This window comes from Pteronotus mesoamericanus, unplaced genomic scaffold, assembly GCF_021234165.1.
Source record: "Pteronotus mesoamericanus isolate MK-2021 breed Mesoamerican mustached bat unplaced genomic scaffold, CSHL_Meso_final contig_166, whole genome shotgun sequence".
NCBI classification, from domain to species: Eukaryota; Metazoa; Chordata; class Mammalia; order Chiroptera; family Mormoopidae; genus Pteronotus; species Pteronotus mesoamericanus.
In genome coordinates this window covers 1,233,731-1,255,297 of record NW_026555066.1, presented here as the reverse complement: position 1 = coordinate 1,255,297, position 21,567 = coordinate 1,233,731, and the positions used below count along the sequence as shown (strand labels likewise).

At 49.3% G+C, this 21,567-nt stretch overlaps 1 protein-coding gene across 1 annotated transcript in view; it reads left to right on the top strand.

Annotated features, from left to right (window-relative positions):
• The window catches only part of FGD1 (FYVE, RhoGEF and PH domain containing 1), a 38,060-nt gene that overhangs the window by 3,290 nt on the left and 13,203 nt on the right, over positions 1-21,567 (top strand). The window contains exons 2-8 of the mRNA XM_054565731.1: positions 13,683-13,856; positions 14,164-14,341; positions 14,466-14,907; positions 16,194-16,283; positions 16,965-17,113; positions 18,633-18,789; positions 18,896-19,034. Of these exons, the coding sequence (XP_054421706.1) occupies positions 13,683-13,856; positions 14,164-14,341; positions 14,466-14,907; positions 16,194-16,283; positions 16,965-17,113; positions 18,633-18,789; positions 18,896-19,034 (1,329 nt within the window). The remainder of the gene's footprint in view (positions 1-13,682; positions 13,857-14,163; positions 14,342-14,465; positions 14,908-16,193; positions 16,284-16,964; positions 17,114-18,632; positions 18,790-18,895; positions 19,035-21,567) is intronic.

Sequence of the window (21,567 nt, the reverse complement as noted above, 5' to 3'; positions counted from 1 at the left end):
TCTCAGGTGTAGGTTTGCTCAAAGAGATTTTTGGAGAACCCTACCCTATTCCTCGGAGTTAAAGCCTAGAATATCCTTCTAGATGTTAGATGAGGGGGTTGCTTGGAGTCTGACCCTACCACAGTCAAAAGAGTTGTACCTGATATTTTTTCGTGGGTAGCAGAAGGACTGAACCAATTGAAAGGGGCAGTGACAGGGACTGGCTCCTTCTGATTTGGAGCTTGGGGCATTCTCAGAAACTGCAGGAGTTAGAATTGGAACTGGAAAAGCCCTAGACACCTTCTGGTTCTGGGTTTCCCAAACAAGATGAGCATCAGAATCCCTTATTGACTTTGAAAAAATAAATGTGATTCCCAGACTTCACCCCAGACCTCCAGAATCTTGGGGTTGCAACCCAAGAATATATTTTCAGAGCTCCCCAGGTGATTCTGATACACAGCCTAGAGTAGGAATGACTAGTCCAGCCCATTGCCTAGTTGGAGTACTGGAGGCACAGAGAGGTTGTTTACCCATGGTTCTACAGTGAGTCAGTATCATTAGGACCCAGAGAATGCATTGGGCTCCCCGCCACCAAGGCCTTCTCCCTGGGGCCCTCTGTGGGCCTCACTCACTCCCAACCCCAAAAGGAGGCATGAGATCTAAGCTGCAGAAGTGAGTCAGCCCCTCACTCGCATATACACAAACACTGGCTGCCTTGGTTTACCCTCTATGCCCAGCTCTCATGAGTGGTTATCATTTGGCAGTTCAAGTTGGAAGGCAGTTGTGACTCTAGGCAGAGGAACTGCTGGCATTAGCAGTGCCCAGAACAGAGCCTAGTTCTAAAGAAGGGCTCTGGGGGTGGGGGGTGTCAGCAAGGTTTGTAGAGCTAGGAGGAGCATGGAGAGCAGTTTAGGAAGTTTTGTGGGAGCTAAGGCACTGAGACACGGAGCATCCTGGGGACTAAAGCTAGAATTGGGAGGGGTGGAGAGATAAGGCTGCCAAAGTGACTTTTTGTTGAGGGCAAGGGGGAACCCTTGAAGGATTTATTAAGCAGGGGAATGACATGCTCAGATGTGAGTGTTTGAGAGATCCCCATAGCTGCATTTGGAGAGTGGATGGTAGGGGTGCAAGAATGGGACCAGGGAGACAGGCGGTGGGGGGGTTGCAGTCATCCCAGCAAGAGGTGATGGTAGCTTTGGTTTCAGCAGTGGCAGGTGAGGAGGGTAATATCTGAGAGGTGTTTAGGTGCTAACGTGGGCAGGCCTTGGGGGTGGTGGCTTATATAGAGAGGCCGAGGAAGAGGGAGAAGTCCAGAATCAGTCTGATGGGTAGTGGTGGGGCCATCTACATGTAAGAGAACGAGCAAGTTTGGGGAAAGATACTGAGTTGTGTTTGAGACAAGTTGAGTTTGAGAGGCATGGTGGGAGGGGCATCCAGGTGGAGGTGGCCAGTAGGGTTGGAAAGCTCAGAAAAGAGGCGTTAGCCAGAGATATTGGGAGTTCTCACCGCCAACACATACCATGGACCACACAGCCAATCATGGAGAGAGCTTGCATGGTTCTGGGAGCCAGTCCTACTCTTGAAGACATGCATAGCGAGGTAGCAGTCACCCTTGCTTGGGTGGATCATTCCTCACTTGCCCAAACATTGCCTTAGAAATGCCTTGGGGGGGGGAGTTTTTAAAGCATATTTTCATAAGGAAGAGACCCATTTCACATATACCCAGGGTAGTGGCTATTGCCACTAAAGAAATGAGGCAGCACTCCTGAAAACTAAGTCACACGTTGATAAAGTAAGTTCCTGTGGCTCCCTAGATGTTCTCCCTGTTGAGGGCATCCTGAGAGGCCATAGAGGGAGGCTGCTTGAGGTAAGGAGAACGGGGGGGACTCATAAAAGGAGGGGGTGGTGGGTTCTGCTGGGGAATTTGGAGAGCAGCAGTTTGAGATTCCAGGGGAGTGTCTGAGAAAAGACCCAAATTTGGTTTCTAGTCAGCTGGGGCCTTCTAGACAAACACAACAAAATGTAAAGACTCTGGGAAGATGGGAAAAGAACTTCCACAGACAGGACTAAAAGAATTGAAGTTTCCAAGTTGCAGATGGTTGGCACCCCCATACCTAGGTGCCTCTGTGCCTGAGTAAGGACCCAGCTGGTGCTACCTGCTGCCTCAAGGGGGAGTGGCAGCTAACAGTTCCCCACACTGGCTCAAACCTTGCCCTTCTGGGGGCCAGTTAGCTAAATGCCTCAGGCAGATGTGGAGCTGGCCGACCATGGTTGGGTGGGGCTAAGACCTGTCTGGATTGAGGGCAGGAAGCGCAATCTGCCACTGGCCAGCCCCACAGAGTTAAGTTCCCTCATCAGCCAAGGGCAGATATCCTTGGATAAGTGAGTCCAGCCTCTCTAGTCTCCCATACCCAGTTCCTTGGACCTAGAAAGTATCACACCTCCAAAAGGTGCCTCAAAATGCACACAGGGCTGGAGACAGGGCTGAAGGGCAGCAGCAAAAAAGCCTTAGCTCTCCTGGCTCTGCCATTGGTTCACTGAGGCTTCCTTTCTCCCCTGAAGGCCTCAGTTTCCCCCTTGTAAGTCATGCATCCCATTTGTCTGGCATAATAGAGTGTCAGTAAATACTTGGTGAACAGTTAAATAAGAGTGACAGGAGGGACCCTGGCTGGTGTGGCTCAGTTGGTTGGAGCTTCGTCCAGTAAACTCTAAACAGAAAGGTCCCAGGCTAGGTTCCCAGTCAGGGCACAGGCCTGGGTTGCATGTTTCTCACATCAATGTTTCTTCTCTCCCTCTCTGTCTCTCTCCTTTCCTTTCCCTCTCTCTAAAATCAGTAAGTATGTCCTCAGGGGAGGATTAAAAAAAAATGACAGAGGGGAGAAAGGAGGGCATTTCTTCATTTAACAAACGTTTATTGAGTACGTACTATTTGCTTGGCCATGTGAGAGGCAGTGGATGGGCACTGAGGCAGGCACAATCCCTATCCCGGTGGAGCTCCTTTCTAGCAGGGAAGATATACAAAGACAACTAGATCCAAGTGCAAATGCTGCAGGAACATGTGAGGAGGGGGCGGGCAAGGAAATGAGGATACTTGCATTGAGACCTAAAGGAAAAATAGGACTCTGGAGGTAAGGAGAAGCAGAAAAGCCGTTCAGGGCACTGGAAGACATCTGCCAAAGCCCCAGGGGGAAGAGAGCACTTTCGAGGAACAGACAAGAGGCCATTGTGGCTGGAGGGTGGGGGTGGGGAAGTGTTCCTGAGCTGAGCCTTACTTGTCCCCATGCTCAGGAGTTTGGAGTTCACCCTGGAGGTAAAGCAAAGGGAACCCTTCACAGGGCTGCAGGAATTGAAGGGAACTGTGTTTTCACAAGCTGGTTGTGGTGCTGAGAGTACCTTATAGAGGGCTCTAAGGATGGCAGGGAAACCAGTTAGGCTGGAGTGGAAAAAAAATGGTATGGATTGTGGAGCTACTAAGAAGTCGAGTCTGCAGGATTGGGGTCTGGCTGGATGTGTGAGTTGAGTTAGAGGGGGCGTCATGGAGAAAGCCCAGTCTCTAGCTTGGGGAGCTGTGTGGATGGAGGTGCCGTTCCTAGATGGGGGAGGCAGGAAGAGAAGCCATCCAGGGGCTGAGGTAGGGGTGTATGCTTTAGGGTGCAGAGTCTGAGGAGCCTGAAAACAGGGCATCTAGGTGTCCAATAGGGATCAGCTGTGCCCATCCCCGCCTCAGCGTAAGGCAGGGAAGGGTGTGTGGAGCACAGGTGTATGACTGAGGCCCAGAGAGGGAGCAGCAGGTTCTGCGCTGTGCTGGAAGCTTCTAGCCCTCAGGGAGCTTCCCCGTGGCCTGTGCATGGAAGGGGTTAAGTCATGGACGGAAGGAGCCTGGAGAAAGCGGGAAAGGCAGGACTGGCAGGGCTGGCCCCAAGGAGCTGCAGCTGGCATAGAAGCCCTTCCTCTGGGCCTCCAAGGCCTGCGCTGCCTTCGCCTTTACCTTCACCTTCCCTGCTCCCCATGCAGCTTCAGCGGGCTCCCCTAGGCGGGGCCTCCCCGCCTAATGTGTTCCAGGTGTGGACAGGGCCCCTCCCCCCCGCACCCTGGGGCTGCCGGGAGCAGGCCGGGATGGTGTGGGTCTCTTACTGTGCATCTCTTAGGGACTCCAGCCTACAGATCTTCTGACTGCTGTCTCTGGAGAATTCCTTCAGAGATCTCTGTCTGCACCCCATGGCTCTAGCAGGGTCAGGCAGTGGTGAGAGCCCCCCGAGATCCAGCCCCGACCCTTTCTAGCTTCATGTGATCTCGGGTCAGTCACCTCACCTCTCTGAGCCTCCATTCACTCATCTAGAAAATGGGGTTATCATCCCGCCACCTAGGGTTGTTGTAAGGAATAAATGGCCCAGGTAAAGCCCTCAGCACTCATCACGGCTCAGTGTAGCCGTGTTCGACAAACGCCCCTGCCCTTTTGGTCCCTGCCCCTTTGCCTCCCTCGGCCTGCATCTCTGACTGTCTCTGTCTCCCTTCCTGTCTTCTCCCTCCTTGTCTTTGTCCCAGTGTCTCACTCTTTCCTTCATAATCTCTGCTTCGCCAACTCTCTTATTTTGACCAGGCCTCTGGTGAGAGAGGAAGGGACATGGGTGGGTGTCGGGGTCCCTGGGGTCACACACAGCAAGGGTCACAGGAGCCATCCCATAGTGGCTTTGTCCTCTCCCAGAGGGAAATCCCAGCCAGCGTGGCAGTCCCAGCACTGGGTAATTACTGCCCCCAGTACTCCCAGCTGCAGCTCCACTCCCTTCCCTTCCTGTCCTCTGAAGTCCCCAGCCCCTCCCGGGAGGGTGGAGCAACCACCCCCATCCTTCTCTGGCCTTAGGTCCAGAGAGGCAGGGAGGAGGTAGCCAGGACCTCACAGCAATCAAGCAACCAGAAGAGGGAAGGGCTGCCTATATTCCCATGTGTTTGTATGATGTGTATGTGTGTGTGCATGAACACACACATGTCCTGGCTGCCTAGCTGTCTTTGTCCCTGTGGGTCGGATTTTTTTATATCTTGATGTCCTTGTTTCTGTTTGTCCCTGTGTGTATTTGAGTGTGTCTGTATATCCATGTGTGTCTTTGAGTATGTATATGTCATATGTTCCTGTATGCCTAGGTGTATGTCACCTTGGCGCTGTCTAAGCCTCTGGAGGTTTCTAGATATGTCGTCGTGTGGGTCTCTGTATGTGGATATTGTGTATATATGTGTGTTTCTGTGCTGTAGTCCATCTCTGTATACTCACTAATATCTTGGTGGTGGTGGGTGATGCCGGGAGGGCAGTGCCTGCCTGTCTTTTGGCCTTTCCCAACCCTTCCTGCTCTGGAACCTTCTTGCAAGCACAGGCTATCTGTTCACTCTGCCCTCAAACACACTCTTCACCTCCCCATGTTTAGTATCCACACCTTTGCTCACTTTTCTTCCCTTGCCTGCAGGACGGTGCTCAGTCAGCCTGTACCTGTAAAAACACACCCCATCCTGAACAGTTGAATTCAAAACCAACCTCCTTTATAAAGTCCTCTCCCTATCCCCCAATGTGATTTTTTTCTCCCAATTCAAGCAATCATTCACTGAGGATGTGCTCTGTGACTCTGGACATAGACACACTTGGGATCAAGTCTCGGCTCACCCACTTCTAGCTGTGTATCCTCAAGCAAGTGATTTTGCTTCTCCGTGCCTTAGTTTCCTTATCCATAAAATGGAGCTAATATCGCAAAGGCTTGTTAGCAGGGTGCCATACAGGGAAGCATCAACACAATGCCTGGCCCAGAGTAAGTGCTCAACAAGCAGTTGAATCCCCATACCTTATATTCTCCGCTAAAAAGTGAACACCCTAAGTTCCAGAGAGTTCTGAAAGTCCTTATAATCCTCTGCTCTCTTCTCCAGGTGTCTTACCCACGGCAGACCATGAAATGGACCAGATAGAACAAAAGGCAGATTCTAGTTCAGGAAACGACTGACAAGTATTTCATGAGCCAGCTCCCTGAGCCTTCTCAGGTCAAGAGGAGATTGGGTCTTCCAGAGGCTGGAAGAGGGGGCCTCTAAGGCTGCCACCCAAGAGCTATAGCACAGAAGATAGGACAGGTGGTAAACAGCAGAGGTGTAAGGGGCTTTAGGGACCATCGAACTGAGTGAGATATTGCAAAGTAGTGGCCTCCAAGTGGAGTTTGGCTCACAAGTTTCATTTGGCCTATTCACTGTTTTCTTGTTTGTTTGTTTGTTTGTTTTTGTTTTTTATAGACGGAAAGGAAGGGATGGAGAAAGAGAGAGAGAGAAACATAAATGTGTGGCTGCCCCTCGTGTGCCCCCCACTGGGGACCCACTCACAACCCAGGCTTGTTCCCCAACTGGGAATCCAACTGCAACCCCCTGGTTTGCAGGCCAGCGCTCAATCGCACTGAGCCACAACAGCCAGGGCTATTCGCTGTTGTTGTTTTTTAAATTGGGAGATTTCACATAAAATTCTGGATTTCTGATTCTCTGAAAATATTGGAAGATTTGAAAATAAATACAGGGCCCTGTTACTTCAATGCAACAATTAGATGGAGGGGAGGAGCTGAGGTGCATATTTTAGGAGAGGCATGTGCTCTCTAGATTACCTTAATCCTCACCATTCCCTCTTGCTTTACTGTCCCATTTGACAGAAGGGTCTTCACTTTATACAAGGCTCCACAGTCTACAGAAACATCCTTCATTTTATAGAAGGTTCTCACTTTGCAAAAAAGAGTCCCTCCATTTTACAAAAGACTCTTCTATTTTGTCAAGGAGCCTTTTATTTACAGACAGGTCATTTATTTTACAAAAGGGCCTTTATAGAACTCTTCCTTACTTTACGGAATGTCCCTCCACTTTGAAGAAAGTGCCTCCATTTGTAGAAACTTCCTTCCTTTACAAAAGTCACCTCACTTTATCAAAGAGACCTCCATTTTAAAGAAAATTTCTCCATTTTGCAGGAGGGAGCACTCTGGGAAGCTCTTTATGTGCCAGAATTGCTCCCACTTTCCAAAAGTGCCTTCACACTATAGAAGGTGGCTTCATTTTTCTGCAGTCCTTATGTTTCTGAAGACTGGTCTGCTTCAGAGAAGGAACCCTCCAGCTACCCACAGGGTACCCCCTGCATTCTCCACACTTGACAGAGTTTTGTGTTTGAACTTTCAGAGAACATCTGCCAGGTCAAGGAAGGCCTGGGAGCAGTCTGGCCACAAAAGCGTAATGGCACAGCTGGACTGAACCCCACATTCAAAGGGCAGGTGGGAAGAGGTGGAGGAGCTATGCCTTTATCCCTTCTTTTTTGCCTCAAGCTGCGGGACTCCCCTGCCCCCCATGGAGCTGGCTTCCCAAAAGGCACTTTCTTTATTTGCTGTTGTTCTTTCTTCTCCACACCCTCAGTTCCCTTTACCCAACCCCACCCCACCCCCAGGAATTCCAGCAGTCCCTGGGGCCTACCTCTCAGCCTGGAGAGGCAGAGATCCGGGCATGCACTGGGGATCAGGAGGCCTGAGTGCTGGGACTGCCTTCATCCTATACTAGTATCTCACCAGTTCCTCACAATGAGGAGGAGCACACACATTCTCTTAATTCTGCAAATGGAGAAATTGGGGTCCAGAGCTGTGAAATGACTCCCTAGATCACTCAGGAAGTTAACAGGCTGGCTGAGGTCCAGCCTGAGGCCCTATTAGCTGTCTTGAGATTAAGCCAAGGCTACAGCTGGGAAAAGGGAGAGGGGGCGCTTCAGGCCAGGGAGGGGGAAAGCTGGGAGCTGAAATTCCCAGAAAGAGCTGAGGGAGAAGCAAGGACTGTTTCCCTTGAGAATAGGCAACCAGAGTCAGTGTCCTCAAACTCAGCTACAGGGTAGACCAGCTCTGCCAATAAGTCCAGAAGCATGTGCTCAGGGCACCTACCAAGCAGGGACTTGCAGCAACCAGAAACAATTTTTGGAATGATTTTGCTATTTCAATAACAATAAGGTGTCATGGGAAAATTCAAAATCCCGTTGTATTTTAACACTTCTTTTGCAATTTTGTATGGTTTATAGCTTGAGTTGAATTTGAAAGGGGGATGGGGAGATGAGGCACCATTGTCTGTTCACTGCCAACTAACTCTAGTAGGAATCCTGCCCTGATGTGAGAAGCTGTCAGTGGACAGTGGGACTGCATTCAGTGTCTATCTCTGGCTGGCTTGCTTGTGTTTCTCAGAGTCAATGGCTTTGTGTTGGGTTGTGGCCTGTGGGTTTACATATCTGTGTGAGTGTATCTGTGTGAGTAGTTTCACGTCTTTGCGGATGTGCAGTTCTGTTGACTTTCAAGTTTAACCCACATTACTCTGTGGATGGGGAGACACTATGCCCTTTCCCTTCATTGTCTCGAGGACTCCCAGAACCAGAGAGCTTGATTATTATCCTATTTTCCAGGCAAGGAAAGTTATGCTCAGATAGCTGGAGAGGCTTGCCCAGGGTCACATAGCTAGTAAGTAGGGGTGTTGGGATTTAACTGCCATCTGTGTGATTCCTGAACCAGCAATTCCTAATGAAGGTGCTGAAGTGCCTTAACCTATGCCATGCAGTCAGTGACTGTGATCTCACCATTCATCTTTGGAATAGCCAAGTACCACAGGTTTTTAATTATTGGCTTTGTTTGTTTCGTTTTATGTTTTAATCCTCTCCCAAGGATATGTTTATTGACTTTAGAGAGAGAAGGAGGGAGGGAGGGAAAGAGGGAGGGAGAAACATTGATGTGAGAGAGAAACATCAATCAGTTGCCTCCATACGCACCCCGACCAGGGATTGAACCCAAAACCTTTTGGTGTACAGGATGATGCTCCAACCAACTGAGCTACCCAGCCAGGGCTATTAACTTTATTTTTTAATAATAAGACCAGAGGCAAGGTTATCCCTGAAACAAATGTCACCCTCACAAGTATTCAGAAGCACACAGTGCAGGGTAACAGGGTAGAGCCCACGGTTTGCCTGAGGCTTAAGTGGACAAATGTCCAGGTGGCCCTGGCTCCCAGGTGCCACCTTGAAAACCTGGCTTTTCTTCATTCACTTAAAGCCCTCATTGACTAGAGTTGCTGGAATTTACCCAAAAAAGTAGAATTAGATTTGAATTTCCGATATAATTTTTAGTATAGCATAGTAAGTTTTAGTATAAGTTTGCATGAGACATGCTTACACCAAGAAATTATTCATTATTTTTCTGAAATTCAAATTTAACTGGGCAGCTTGTATTTTATCTGGCCAACCTGTGGCTGGCCTTTCCCTCCTCTGAGCTTCCCCAGGCCCTGACATGCTGACTCCCTTGCACTTACTGAGCCACACTGAGCTCCTGAATGAGAGTCTCTAGTCTTTGAGATTGGGAGCTCACTGAAGGCCAGGGTCAAGATTGCCCTCTGGCCTGCTGAGGGCCTGCCAGGTTGCAAACACACCCCCCCGCCCCACAGTAGTGCTGGGGGCAGTGCCCAGGGTTTGCTTCCGGTGGAAGAGGAGAGATGCCCTAGTGGCAGTGGTGGTTGTGTGTGTGTGTACATTGTTTGCCGTTTAATAATTTTTTTTAATTTTTCTATTACAGTTTACATACATTATTATATTAGTTTCCATGACTAGATATTACATAACTTACTAAGTGATCATCCCGATAAATCTCGTATCCATCTGACACCATACATAGTATTAGAATATTATTGACTACACTTCCTATGCTGTGCTTTACATCCCCGTGACTGTTTTGTAACTACCAATTTGTACTTCTTAATCCCTTCACCTTCTTTTGACTATATTTATTTTTATTTTTTAGAGAGAGGCAAGGGGAGAAAGAAACAGAGGGAGAGAAACATCGATCAGTTGCCTCTCGCAAGACCCCACCTGGGGACCTGGCCTTCAACCTAGGCATGTGCCCGACTGGGAATTGAACCAGTGACCTTTAGGTTCATAGGCCAGCACTCAGTCCACTGAGCCACACCAGTCAGGGCTATTGCCAGTTTATTGTTTATATTTTTTATCTTTTTTTTCTTCTGTCAGGGTGCAGACCCACACCCGTACCCCACGGCAGTTCTGGGGGCAGTGCCCAGGGTGTACTTCCCATGGATGATGGGAGGTGCCCTAGTGGTAGCGGTGGTTTTATGTGTGTACACTGTGCCAAGCATGTTGCACACGGACATGTGAACAGCTCTGAAGTTCTCACTAAGTCTTCCAGGACTGTGCACAGTTGATATATATCTGGGTGCATTTTCCCAAAGTGTTATGAGGTTTGGTGGTGTGACTTTATGAGAGTGGGGTGGGGTGGGGTGGGGGCCCTTTGTGGCCTCTACTCTAGAGGGCACTAGGGACTCTGGTGACCACAGTGGTTGAGGGGAGCAGTCCTGGTGGAGGACACTGTCTGGCATATAGATGTAAGTGTGCTTGTGTGTATGTGAGACTGTCATGGATTATCAACCATAAACAATGAGCTGGAGAAGACCAATGCAGGTCCTAGCTGGGTGGGAGAGAGATGGGGCAGTAGGAAGAGCTGTGGTATCTAGGGAGGGGAGGAGCTCCCCTGGGAGCGCCCATAGAGCAGGGATGGGATGCTTATATTCTCCAGCAGAGTCTACCAGGCTCAGAGCAGAGCTCAGAAATACTTGGGGGATTAAAGGAACCCAAGGGAAGCTAGAAAGTCCAGCAGGTCATGAGCAGCCACAGAGGCCTAGCTGAGAAGTTCCTGTTTTCCCCATGGGAGTCACAGAAGGTTACTGTGCAGGTAAGTGTCATGACCTGAGCTGAAGGTTCATGCAGCCACCTGGAGGGAGTAACACCTGGGGCCAAGGGCTCCACTAAGGGAAAACATAGAAGACAGGGAAATGTAGGCAGAGGGCCAGGGAGGGGAAGCACTGAAATAGGAGAGGGAAGGATCTTGAACCTTCTTTACCTCAGTGGAGCCACTACTCGTTCTTGGCCAGGCCTAGGTTCCTGAACTGAAACCCTGTTGTTCATCTCTCTGTAGGCAGGCTCGGGGTCATTGCTCTTCCCAGCCACACTGCAGCTCGCCACTTTGTGAAGCACTGAGGTCCATCCCTGTTCCTCCTGGTTCCCCTTCTTTCCAGACTTACCTTGGAGAACATGGTTAAGAAAGGAGTGCAGTCCAGGACCAATCTGCGGAAAGTCTGCCATTGATTTACTGTGACATCTCGGGCAATACATTGCCCCTCTCTTTGTCTTCATCCCCTCATTAGAAACTGGGCTGAAAATCCATGCCCCTCTCACACAGGGACTCAGGATGTCCCAAATTTTATGAATTTCATTCAGGCAAGGAGCACCTGGGACTCTAGCACCTATGTGTGTACCTCTGAGCAAGGTCTCTGCATGAAGAAGTGTCTGGCTTTCCTCCCCGGATCACTGGCCCTGTCAGCTACTCTGTGTCTCTCATTTCCCTGGCGATGTGTCTCTCCAACTGTGTTTCTGTATGTGCCGTCCTCCAGGTGATTCATCCTCCTCAACCCCACACCCAGGGGGGAGGGCAGGGCAGGATCAGGCCAGGATGTGCTTGAGCAGGGCAGGGTGAGCAGCCCAGCTGAGCTGAGAGGAACACCTCCACCCTCCCAGCCAGGGCCCTGCCTGCTCAGGTGGGAAAGGAAGTGAGGGAACTGCACCCAAAGCAAGGTACAGGGTGGGGGAAGAGGGCTCAACCTGGGGCCTGGGGCACCGTGTTCCTTTGGGACTGGGAGGGAACCATGGCCGAGACCTCTGAGGCCTATCTGCTAGACTGTGGCCAATGTGGTGTCAAGGACTCAGGGAAGCTGCTGGAATCCTGGGGGTTGGGCTACTCCTTCCCTCCAGGACTGGGAGACCTAAATTTCCCTGTGACTCTTTTTTTGCCTATGTGACCCTGTATTGTGTTTGTGTGTGTGTTTAGCTGTGTTTTTGTAACAGAGGCCATGTGACTGATTCGACCAAGAGGCAAATGTGTGTGTGTGTGTGTGTGTGTGTGTGTGAGACTGAGCCCCTAAGAGCCAGGGACATCATGGACGTGCTTGTTTCATGTGTATGACAGAGTAAGTTATGCCATGTGTGTATGATTGTGTCTTTGTGTTTCTGGGTACATGGTAATGTGTCACTTTGTGCTGAGGTTGAATCTGACCTGAGATAGTGACCCTGTGTGGCTATTGTCTTTGTAACTGTGTGAACCATTTGCAGGTATGTGAACCTATAGCACCATATTCTGGTATGATACTCAAAGGTACGCAGTATAAGTGACACTGCGTATCTTTGTGACTTAGTGGAACCATGTGTGAAGAGTATATAAGCGGGTATATGATGATAAATGGGTGACTGTTGTGTGAGAATGTTTGTGAAATGGCAGGCTTGCATGCTGTGACTGTGTTGTTGTGACTGTACATGAACATGGTTACCAGTATGTGTAATACCGTGGGACTGTGTGATAATATGGGAGGTTGTGACCGTGGGTCTTTCTGACTATATGACCAGGTTTTCAGGAGCATGACGGCATGCGATTGGTTATTTGAATTTATGTGGCTCTGCAGTTGTGTGAAACACTAATTAACACCATGTGTCTCTGACTGAGTGGGCCCATTTGTTACTGCTCATCCATAGGAGTGTATGTCACAGGGTAACATACCCTCTGTGGCTGTGAGGAGGCTATGTGGCTGCGGCACGGCAAAACCGACACCATGTACAAGTGGGAGCTCTTGACTGCCGCTCACTTTCTTGTTCTCTAACCTGTTTGCCTGCATCCTTCCCTACATGATGGCCTTTTGCGGCTCCCTTTTGCCCGCAGGATGGTCACCCTGATCCTCAGCCTGCCATCCAGGTCTTGTCTCTCTGTTCTGGCCTCCACTGACTTCTTGATCATGTGAGGTCCCCCACAGCTCTCTGCTCAGTCCAGCCCACCTGAGCCTCACACTTCTTCACTGAGGGCATGTCATCCCTGGTGGGATGGGAGGGGGGTGTCCCTTACTGCAGCCAGACCAAATCTTCTCTCCCAAGTGTGATCATCATCTCCCCCAGAACAAAAGACAGAGGAGGGTCCAGGGAGCCCACAGTGAAGCAAGAGGGACAGTGTAAAAAGGCCTCCCATTTTCTGAATTTGTTGCTATCTTAAAGCTGTTCATGTGACCTGAACTCTGGGTATGTGTGTGTGAGTATAGAGGAGAGTAGTTAAGATTAGTGCGGATTTGGGATTTTAAGAAGCAAAACTTTTGTTCGTGAAATACAATTTTAACACTTGCCAGACACTCAGCTATATAAAATTGTAGGCAAGGAAATCCACATGTCCTCAGAACCTTAAGAAAAAGGGTAAAGAATGGTTTCAGCTCAGCATACCCACTTTATCTGTATAAACAAGGCCTGTAAACACATAAGCAAACTATAGGGTGCTCACTCCCACCCCCACACCTGGTTAAATTTCCAAGTAAATAATGCCTAGTGACATATGAGGAATCAATGAATTGATCACAAAGAACTCTTGTCTTGTTGTCAAAGGTCTTGTGTGTTGATAAAAACTGTCAGCCACAGCCCTGGGTTTAACTACACATCCAAGGGCTGGGATAGGGGCTTCCCAGAAAGACACTGTGGCTAGAAAAGGGACTCAGGGAAGCCCAAGACACCCCAGATACTTGTTAAGATGTGCTACTCTCCAGTCTCCTTCGCAGTAACATCCATTGCTTCACACCAAGTTTCTCCCTTTCTGCAGGGTTGCACCAGGGAAACCGGATCCTGGTTAAAAGTTTGTCCCTTGACCCTGGCCAGAGCATCGAGCCTCATCCAGAAGGTCCCCAGAGGCTTCGCTCAGACCCTGGCCCCCCCACTGAAACCCCCAGCCAACGTCCTTCACCACTGAAGCGGGCACCAGGCCCAAAGCCACAGGGTAAGTTGTTCCAGAGAGTGGCAGAGAAATGGGCCAGGAGAGGGGACAGAGGAAGGGAAAGCTTGGCCAGTGGCAGAGGAGAAGGCATGTTAGAAGAATAGGAAGCACCATGGTCTAAGGGCAGAAGGCTGTGGCTTGGAGCTAATGCATGCACACTGGATCTCACCTCAGGCCTGCTCTGTGCCCGCCAGGATCAAAGGTGTGCAGACTGGGGGTTTGTGGAGGAGCTTGTGGGTTGGCCATGACAGCCTCATACAAACCCAGATCATTGGTATCTCCTCTCTCGTTTGTTTGTCCATCCCTTCAGTCCCCCCGAAGCCCAGCTACCTGCAGATGCCCCGGATGCCCCCTCCACCTGAGCCCATTCCCCCTCCACCATCACGCCCGCTGCCTGCAGACCCCCGAGTGGCCAAGGGCCTGGCTCCTAGGGCAGAGGCCAGCCCCAGTTCTGCCGCAGTATCCTCACTGATTGAGAAATTTGAAAGGTGAGTCCGGTCCCGGGGGGACCCTGTAGGGGTAAGGGTGGACCTGGGATAGGAAGGACAGTTGTAAGACAGGCCTCAGTCAAGCTCATACCCTGCCTCCATGTGTGTCCACCACCCACCTCAGAGAGCCTGTGATTGTCGCCTCGGATAGGCCAGCCCCTGGCCCCAGCCCAGGTCCCACAGAGCCAGCCATGTTGCCACAGCCACCCCTGCAGCCACCAGCACCCCAGCTCCCCGAGAGTGAGGCCTCCCGCTGCCTGTTCCTGCTGGCTCCCGGGCCCCGGGACGGTGAGAAGGTGCCCAACCGGGACAGCGGCATTGACAGCATCAGCTCGCCATCCAACAGCGAGGAGACCTGCTTCGTCAGTGAGGATGGGCCCCCCAGCCACAGCCTCTGTCCCGGGCCCCCTGCCCTGGCCAGTGTCCCTGTTGCTTTGGCTGACCCCCACCGGCCCAGCTCCCAGGAGGTTGATAGTGACCTGGAGGAGGAGGAGGACGACGAGGAGGAGGATGAGAAGGACAGAGAAATCCCAGTGCCCCTGATGGAGAGACAGGAGTCTGTGGAGGTACTGACCCATGTTCACCGAGTGGCAGGACCATGTGGAGAAACCAGGAGCCTAGCTGGTCTGCTTGGTTCTTCTCCTAGCCCAGTACTTCTCAAAACAGAGCGTGTTTCCACTTTGGACCTCGGGCTTCCCTGGTCCCCTAGTACTAAATGTGAGCAGTAAACCCCTACGCCCCCCCCATCACTGTGACTACCAAAATGACCATGCACAGTTCCAAATGCCCACTTGGAAAATTGTTCTACCCTCATCGAAGAACCACTGGCTGGGTCTCAGTTTTTCCAACCTGAAGATGGGCATCCTTGGGGATTTTTAAAGTCCTGTTCTAGCTGGAAAATCCCATGACTCAATAGCTATGTGATGTGTAGCAAGTCTGCTCCCCCACCACAAGCCTCAGTTTCTTTATTTGTAAAATGGAAAGTCTCTCACATCCAGAGAGACTTCTCGACAGCTGGCCTCTGGAGGGGCACAAGAGCTAGAGTCCCCCAGGGACCTGAGGCTCTGGGGATGAAGGCTTTCAGCAGCAGAAACCTCCTTCTGGGCCCTGGCAGCCTGGCACTGCTTCTAAAGGCATCCTTAAGTCATACCCAGAAGTTAGGACACAGCCAGAAATGCCTGCTTCACCAGAACCCAGCTTAAATGTGGCAGCTGAGGCCAGGGACTCAGCAAATATATGTCCAGTGAATAGGAAACCAGGCCAACAGGCAATGAGTTTTATATATTTTTAGACTTCGGTGTTTTCCTTCCACTCTAGCTACTTAGCAAGCCTTTGCCAACAGTCAGCTGAGTGGGTGAATAAATAACTAACATTTCTAGACTACTTAATCTGTAGTCTGCTATGTTTTATTTATATTAAATCATTTAATTGTCTCAATTACAAATGAACTTAGGCTCTATTATTATCTGAATATGTAGATAAAGAGACTTAAATACAGAGCAGTTATACAATTTATGCAAGCTAAGGAATGAGAGCGCTAGGATTTGAACCCAGGAAGTCTGACTTCCCCACCCACACACCTAATTACTGCACTACACTGAATGAACAGAGCAGATCACTGGGTGAATGAGTGGCCTAGGGAAGGAGTGCATGGCATCTGAATTGAGGAGTAGCTTTTATGATACACTGGAGAATCAGGGATGAAGCTATGGGATTTATAGGTCTAGAAGTGGGAGGTAGGGTTATCTCTGAGACTTAGAGTAGCGTTTGAGTTGTTCTGAGAATTCCAGGGGCTTGGTTGAGTGTTAGGGCACAAGATAATGGATCAGCTGGTGCCTCTTCTCCTTTCCAGTTGACCGTGCAACAGAAGGTGTTCCACATTGCCAATGAGCTCCTGCAAACTGAGAAGGCCTATGTTTCTAGGCTCCATCTCCTGGATCAGGTGAATAGCCCCTCAGGGGTCTCGAGGCCCTAGTACCTGGTAGGTGGATGCCAAGAAAGAAGTGATAGGGCCTTAGCGCAACCCTACCATTGGAGCCAGAATCTAGAGGTGGTAAGGCTCCTCTCTGACTTTGACCCCTTCCTGTCCTTAAAGTCAACTTTGATTATGACCCCAAGCTTGATCCTTGTACTAACCCTCATTCCTAACCCTGTGAGGGTACACCAGCCTTGACTGCAACTCTGACCCAGATCCTGAATTTAGCCCTGGCTGTAAACCGGACCTTGAACCTCATTTTAACCCTGACCCCAAATTCATTAGAATCCCTAAGCGTAGGGACTGTTGTCTGCCTTCTTCACTCTCTGGCTCACAATAGGCACTCAAAAATATTTGCTAAATGAACAGATCTAATTCCAACCTTCTCTCTGGCCCTGAATCTAATTTTGACCTTGACTCTGATCCTGACTTGTCATTGTTCCAGTGCCTACCTCCGGGTCCTAACCTTGACAACCTGAAATCCAACCCCACATGCAAACCTAACTCCATTCCTTCTCTCCTCAGTCTCAAGACCATGCTGATCCCAAAGGTCCACAGAGCTGCCCACAAACACTGCCCTCACCTGCAAGCTGCCCCCTCCCTAGCCAAGCCCCAGGCTCAGCTGCACTGAGTACTCCTGTCCCACAGGTGTTCTGTGCCCGGCTGCTGGAAGAAGCTCGGAACCGCAGTTCCTTCCCGGCTGATGTTGTCCACGGCATCTTCTCTAACATCTGCTCCATATATTGCTTCCACCAGCAATTTCTGCTGCCTGAGCTAGAGAAGCGCATGGAAGAATGGTGAGGGGCCCCAGATCTAAGCTGCCCACCCTCCTGTCCACTTGCCTGTTGAGCCCAGGCTAGATATGTGAACGAGTTCGTTCCTCCCTGCCCTCTCCTCCTACCACCTGTCACAAAAAGAATCGGGCCCAAGATCTGCCTTCTAGGCCCTCCCAAACTAATGGGAAACACAGTCTAGGACTCAGAAAATTATAACAGAATAGCAAAGCCCTTAAGAGTATGAGGTTGAGAGCCAAATTGGCTGGGTTCAAATTCCAACTCTGCCATTTGTAGCTTTGTGATGTTAAGTTTCTTGAATTACTGTGCTTCAGTTTCCTCTCAATAAAATAAGGGTAGTAATAATAGCCTACTTTGTAGGAATATTTTAAGGATTAAATTAGCCAATACATGTAGAGGGCTTAAAACAGTATATAAGTGCTCAATGAATGTGAGCTGTTGTTATTTTTTTTTATCAGTGCTCTGACAGCTCAGAATGGGAGGCTGTGGGAATCCAGACAAATGGACCAAACTTAAAGGATCCAGGGAAGAGGTGATGCCTGAGCTGAGGCCTCAGGTAGATGTGCAGGGGTGATAGGCAGCCTCCCAGCCTCCAGGCTCTCCTCTTCAATCCATCCTGTAGAGTCCACACCACCTGCCAGAATGGTCTTTCTCAAAGTCAGACCATGTCATTTCCTGCCTAAAATCATCTCTACACTCCCCACACCCATAGGATAAAGTATGTGTCCCTCACCAGATGGAGCTGGCATGAAGCCAGTTCCTACACTTCCCCAACTGACTGTGACCATTGAAGGCTGGCCCAGGCATGGTCCTGTGTGTCCCCTAGCTGATTGAGACTCCTGAGGAGTGCAACCAGGCCGGGTCACTTTGCCTCCCATACCAGACTGTTACCCACTCAGGGCCCCACTAAGTGTGATTAATTTGTGTCCCCACAATCACCTAACACAGGACTGGGTGCAAAATCAGTAATCAGTGTATGGCCCTGGCCCGGTGACTGAGTGGTTGGAGTGTCATTCCATACACCAAAAGGTTGTGAGTTCAATCGCCAGTCAGGGCATATACAGGAGGCTACCAATTGATGTTTCTCTCTCATGTCAATATTTCTCTCTGTCTCTCTCATTCTCTCCCTCTCTCTAAAATCAATAAACATATCCTTGGGTGAAACTTTAAAAATAAATAAATAAATAAATAAATAAATAAATAAATAAAAATTGCTATTTGAAGTGGCCCTTGCAGTTAGATCAGCACAGGTATTCCAAGAATTATCATTCCTGGTGCTTGAGCAGGGCAGAGTTGGGGTAGGTGGCAGCCCAGGCAATAGTTTCCGGTCAAGCAAAGCCTCTTTGTCCTAATTGGCCAATGATAGAAGCAGAATTTCCTAAGGAGTAGATTGGCAGAGAGGTAGATTTCCAGGACTAAGAGACTCCATAGGTCTCTGCCTAGGGCTGGAGACCTATGGGGTAGGAACGGGGTTGGGAGACAAGGATCAACAGAACCGTGTCAACCCCTGCTTCCACCCCAGGGACCGCTACCCACGCATTGGAGACATCCTACAAAAGTTGGCACCCTTCCTCAAGATGTATGGCGAATATGTGAAAAACTTTGACCGGGCCGTGGAGCTGGTCAACACCTGGACAGAGCGCTCTACCCAGTTTAAAGTGATCATCCATGAGGTGCAGGTAAGTGGTAAAGATGGATGGGGTAGGCTAGGGAGGAGAGGTCTGCAGGGACCCGGTGGGGGATTCTGTGGCCGAACCTGAGCCCCTCTGCCTCTATCTGTCACAGAAGGAGGAAGCCTGTGGCAACCTGACATTGCAACACCACATGCTGGAGCCCGTACAACGTATCCCACGTTATGAGCTGCTTCTCAAGGACTATCTGTTAAAACTGCCCCATGGCTCACCGGACAGCAAGGACGCCCAAAGTGAGTGCGCACACCTGGGCACAGCCCCCCGCCAAGACTTATTTCACAGGGTCAGCCTTCCATTGCACATAATTGAAATCCCAGAGTAGGAACTCCAGGCTGAAAGGCCCACATTGAGGCTCTAGAGTGAGAACCAAGGATTTACCTCCAGGTTGAGATCTCTGCCTAATGACCCAGACAGGACATTCAGGAGGTCCCCAGTCTGAAGTTTTCAACTGTAATGGCAAAAGTTTGAGGGGCCTGCCCAGAATGATCCCACAACGGGAGCCATGTGTTTCCTAGGCCAAGACTCCAAGGCTGACCCCCTAGATTTGTCCTCAAATAAAGTTGCCCCAAGCCCAAAGGGGCTGAGCCACCAGGCTGAGAGCCCAGACTGACCCCTCAGGCCAAGCCCTCTTAATTGGTCTACAGCCATACCACCCTGAACACGCGCAATCTCATCTGATCTCAGAAGCTAAGCAGGGTCAGGCCTGGTTAGTATTTGGATGGCAGGCCAAGCCCTCTTAACTGAATCTCCACTTAAGCTCCACAGAAAGAGATTTGTCACATTGAGCCTCTGATTTTCCATCCTCTACATGTAGAGCTCCACTCCATAACTGACAGCCTCTGCCCAGAATGAACCTCCCAAAAGAAACTACAAGTCTGATCAGAGCCCCATAGAAACACCTCTCCAGAACTGAGCATCCCTAACTGGACTCAATATTTTCTGGCTCCAAGATATAGATCTCTAAGCTGAGATACCGCCTCCCTACACTTAACCACTAGAAAACTGTTTAATTCTGATTCCTCCAGTATGAAACTCACCCCAGTGTCACACCCCAAAAAGTGCTCCCCAGAGTCTCCCCAACTTTCTCTCCCCCAGGCTTTTATTTCAATTTGTTCCTTCAGTACCATAACAGGTTACTGAGCACCTCTGTGTTCTGTACATTGTCTTAGGCACAGGGGATATGAAGATGAATAAGACAGACAAGGTCCTTGATCTCAGGGAGTGTATATTCTAGTCAGGAAGATAGACAATACACAAAGGTACAGTAGGTCCTCGAATAATGTCATTTCCTTCTATGCCATTTCATTAGAACATTGATGAGATGCCATAGGAACTTAACTCTTGCCTGCATCAATTAGCCTATGGTAAAACTGGTTTCATTATACGTTATTTCTCTACAGCTCCAAGAACCAGTTGATGATCTTGAGGACATACTGTAATAAAAAACACAGGAAAATATTAGACAAGTGCTATATGTAACTCAGTGAATAAGAGGGTGAGGTAACTGACTAGGGGGGCCTACTCTAGATTGGGTGGCTTCTCTGAAGAGAAGGCATTTGATTCAAACCTGAATAACAAGAAGAAGGGAGCCACGTGTCAATTGGGGAAGAGCACTGATTTGGGAGGACCGTATTCCATGCAGAAGCAATAGCAGGTGCAGAGTTCCTAAGACAGAAGTTAGGGGAGGAGGTGGCAGCTTATCTCTGAACCAACAAGAGGACCAGTGTGACCTGAGCATGACAAGTGAGGAGAGAAAGGTAGAAATAGAATTGGAGAGAGGAGCAAGACTTTGAAGACAGAGATCAGTAGACGGATTTTATTCTGAATGCAGAGGGTAGTCGTGAGGAGGTATTTATTGATTGTGAGCAAGAGAAGGAGGCAAGATACCAGTTAGAGGCCTTTTTGCAATAATTTAAGTGAGAAAAGTTGGCTAAGACTAGGATGGTAGTAGTGAGAGTAGTAAGAAATGGTTAGATTCAAGATATATTATACAGTTGATACTTGAACAATGCCAAGTTAGGGGCACCAACCCCCATGTAGTCAAAAAACCACATATAACTTTTGACTCTCCAAAAACTTAACTACAAATAGCCTACTGTTGACCAGAAGCCTTACTGATAGCATATGATAGTCGATTAACATATGTTATATGTGTTATATACAGTATTTTTACAATAAAGTAGAGAAAAGAAAATGTCATTAAGAAAAACATAAAGAGAAAATACATTTATAGAATTTATTGAATAAAGTCCACGTATAAGTGTATCCGCACAGTTCAAACCCATGTTGTTCAGAGCCAACTGTATTTGGAAATAGCACTGAAAGAACTAGGGTGGAATGGGTGTGGCTCAGGAGAAAGAGTCAAGAATGACTTGCAAATTTTTGGGCGGGTGGTAATAGTTCCTAATATGCACTTAGGAGTTTGATTTTGGACTTGTTCAAAGTGAGCTGCCAGTTAGACTCATGCCAAAGATGAGTGTAGGATCCCAGGGAGAGATATCTGGATGTCATTGGCACATAGACAGTATGCAAAGCCATAAGGCTGGACACAATCACCTAGGGAATGAGTGTAAATGGAGAAAACAGGGGCCAAAAGACAAAGCTGAGGGAGGTAAATTCAGCAAAGGAGACTTAGGAAGGAGAAGCCCTAAAGGTAGGAAGAAAACCAGAAAAGTGTGGGGTCCTGAAAGCCACAAGAGTCAGGAGCAGACAGTCATATCCACTTCCCAAACTGAGCCCTCTCCTCCCCACAAGATGGGGCACTTT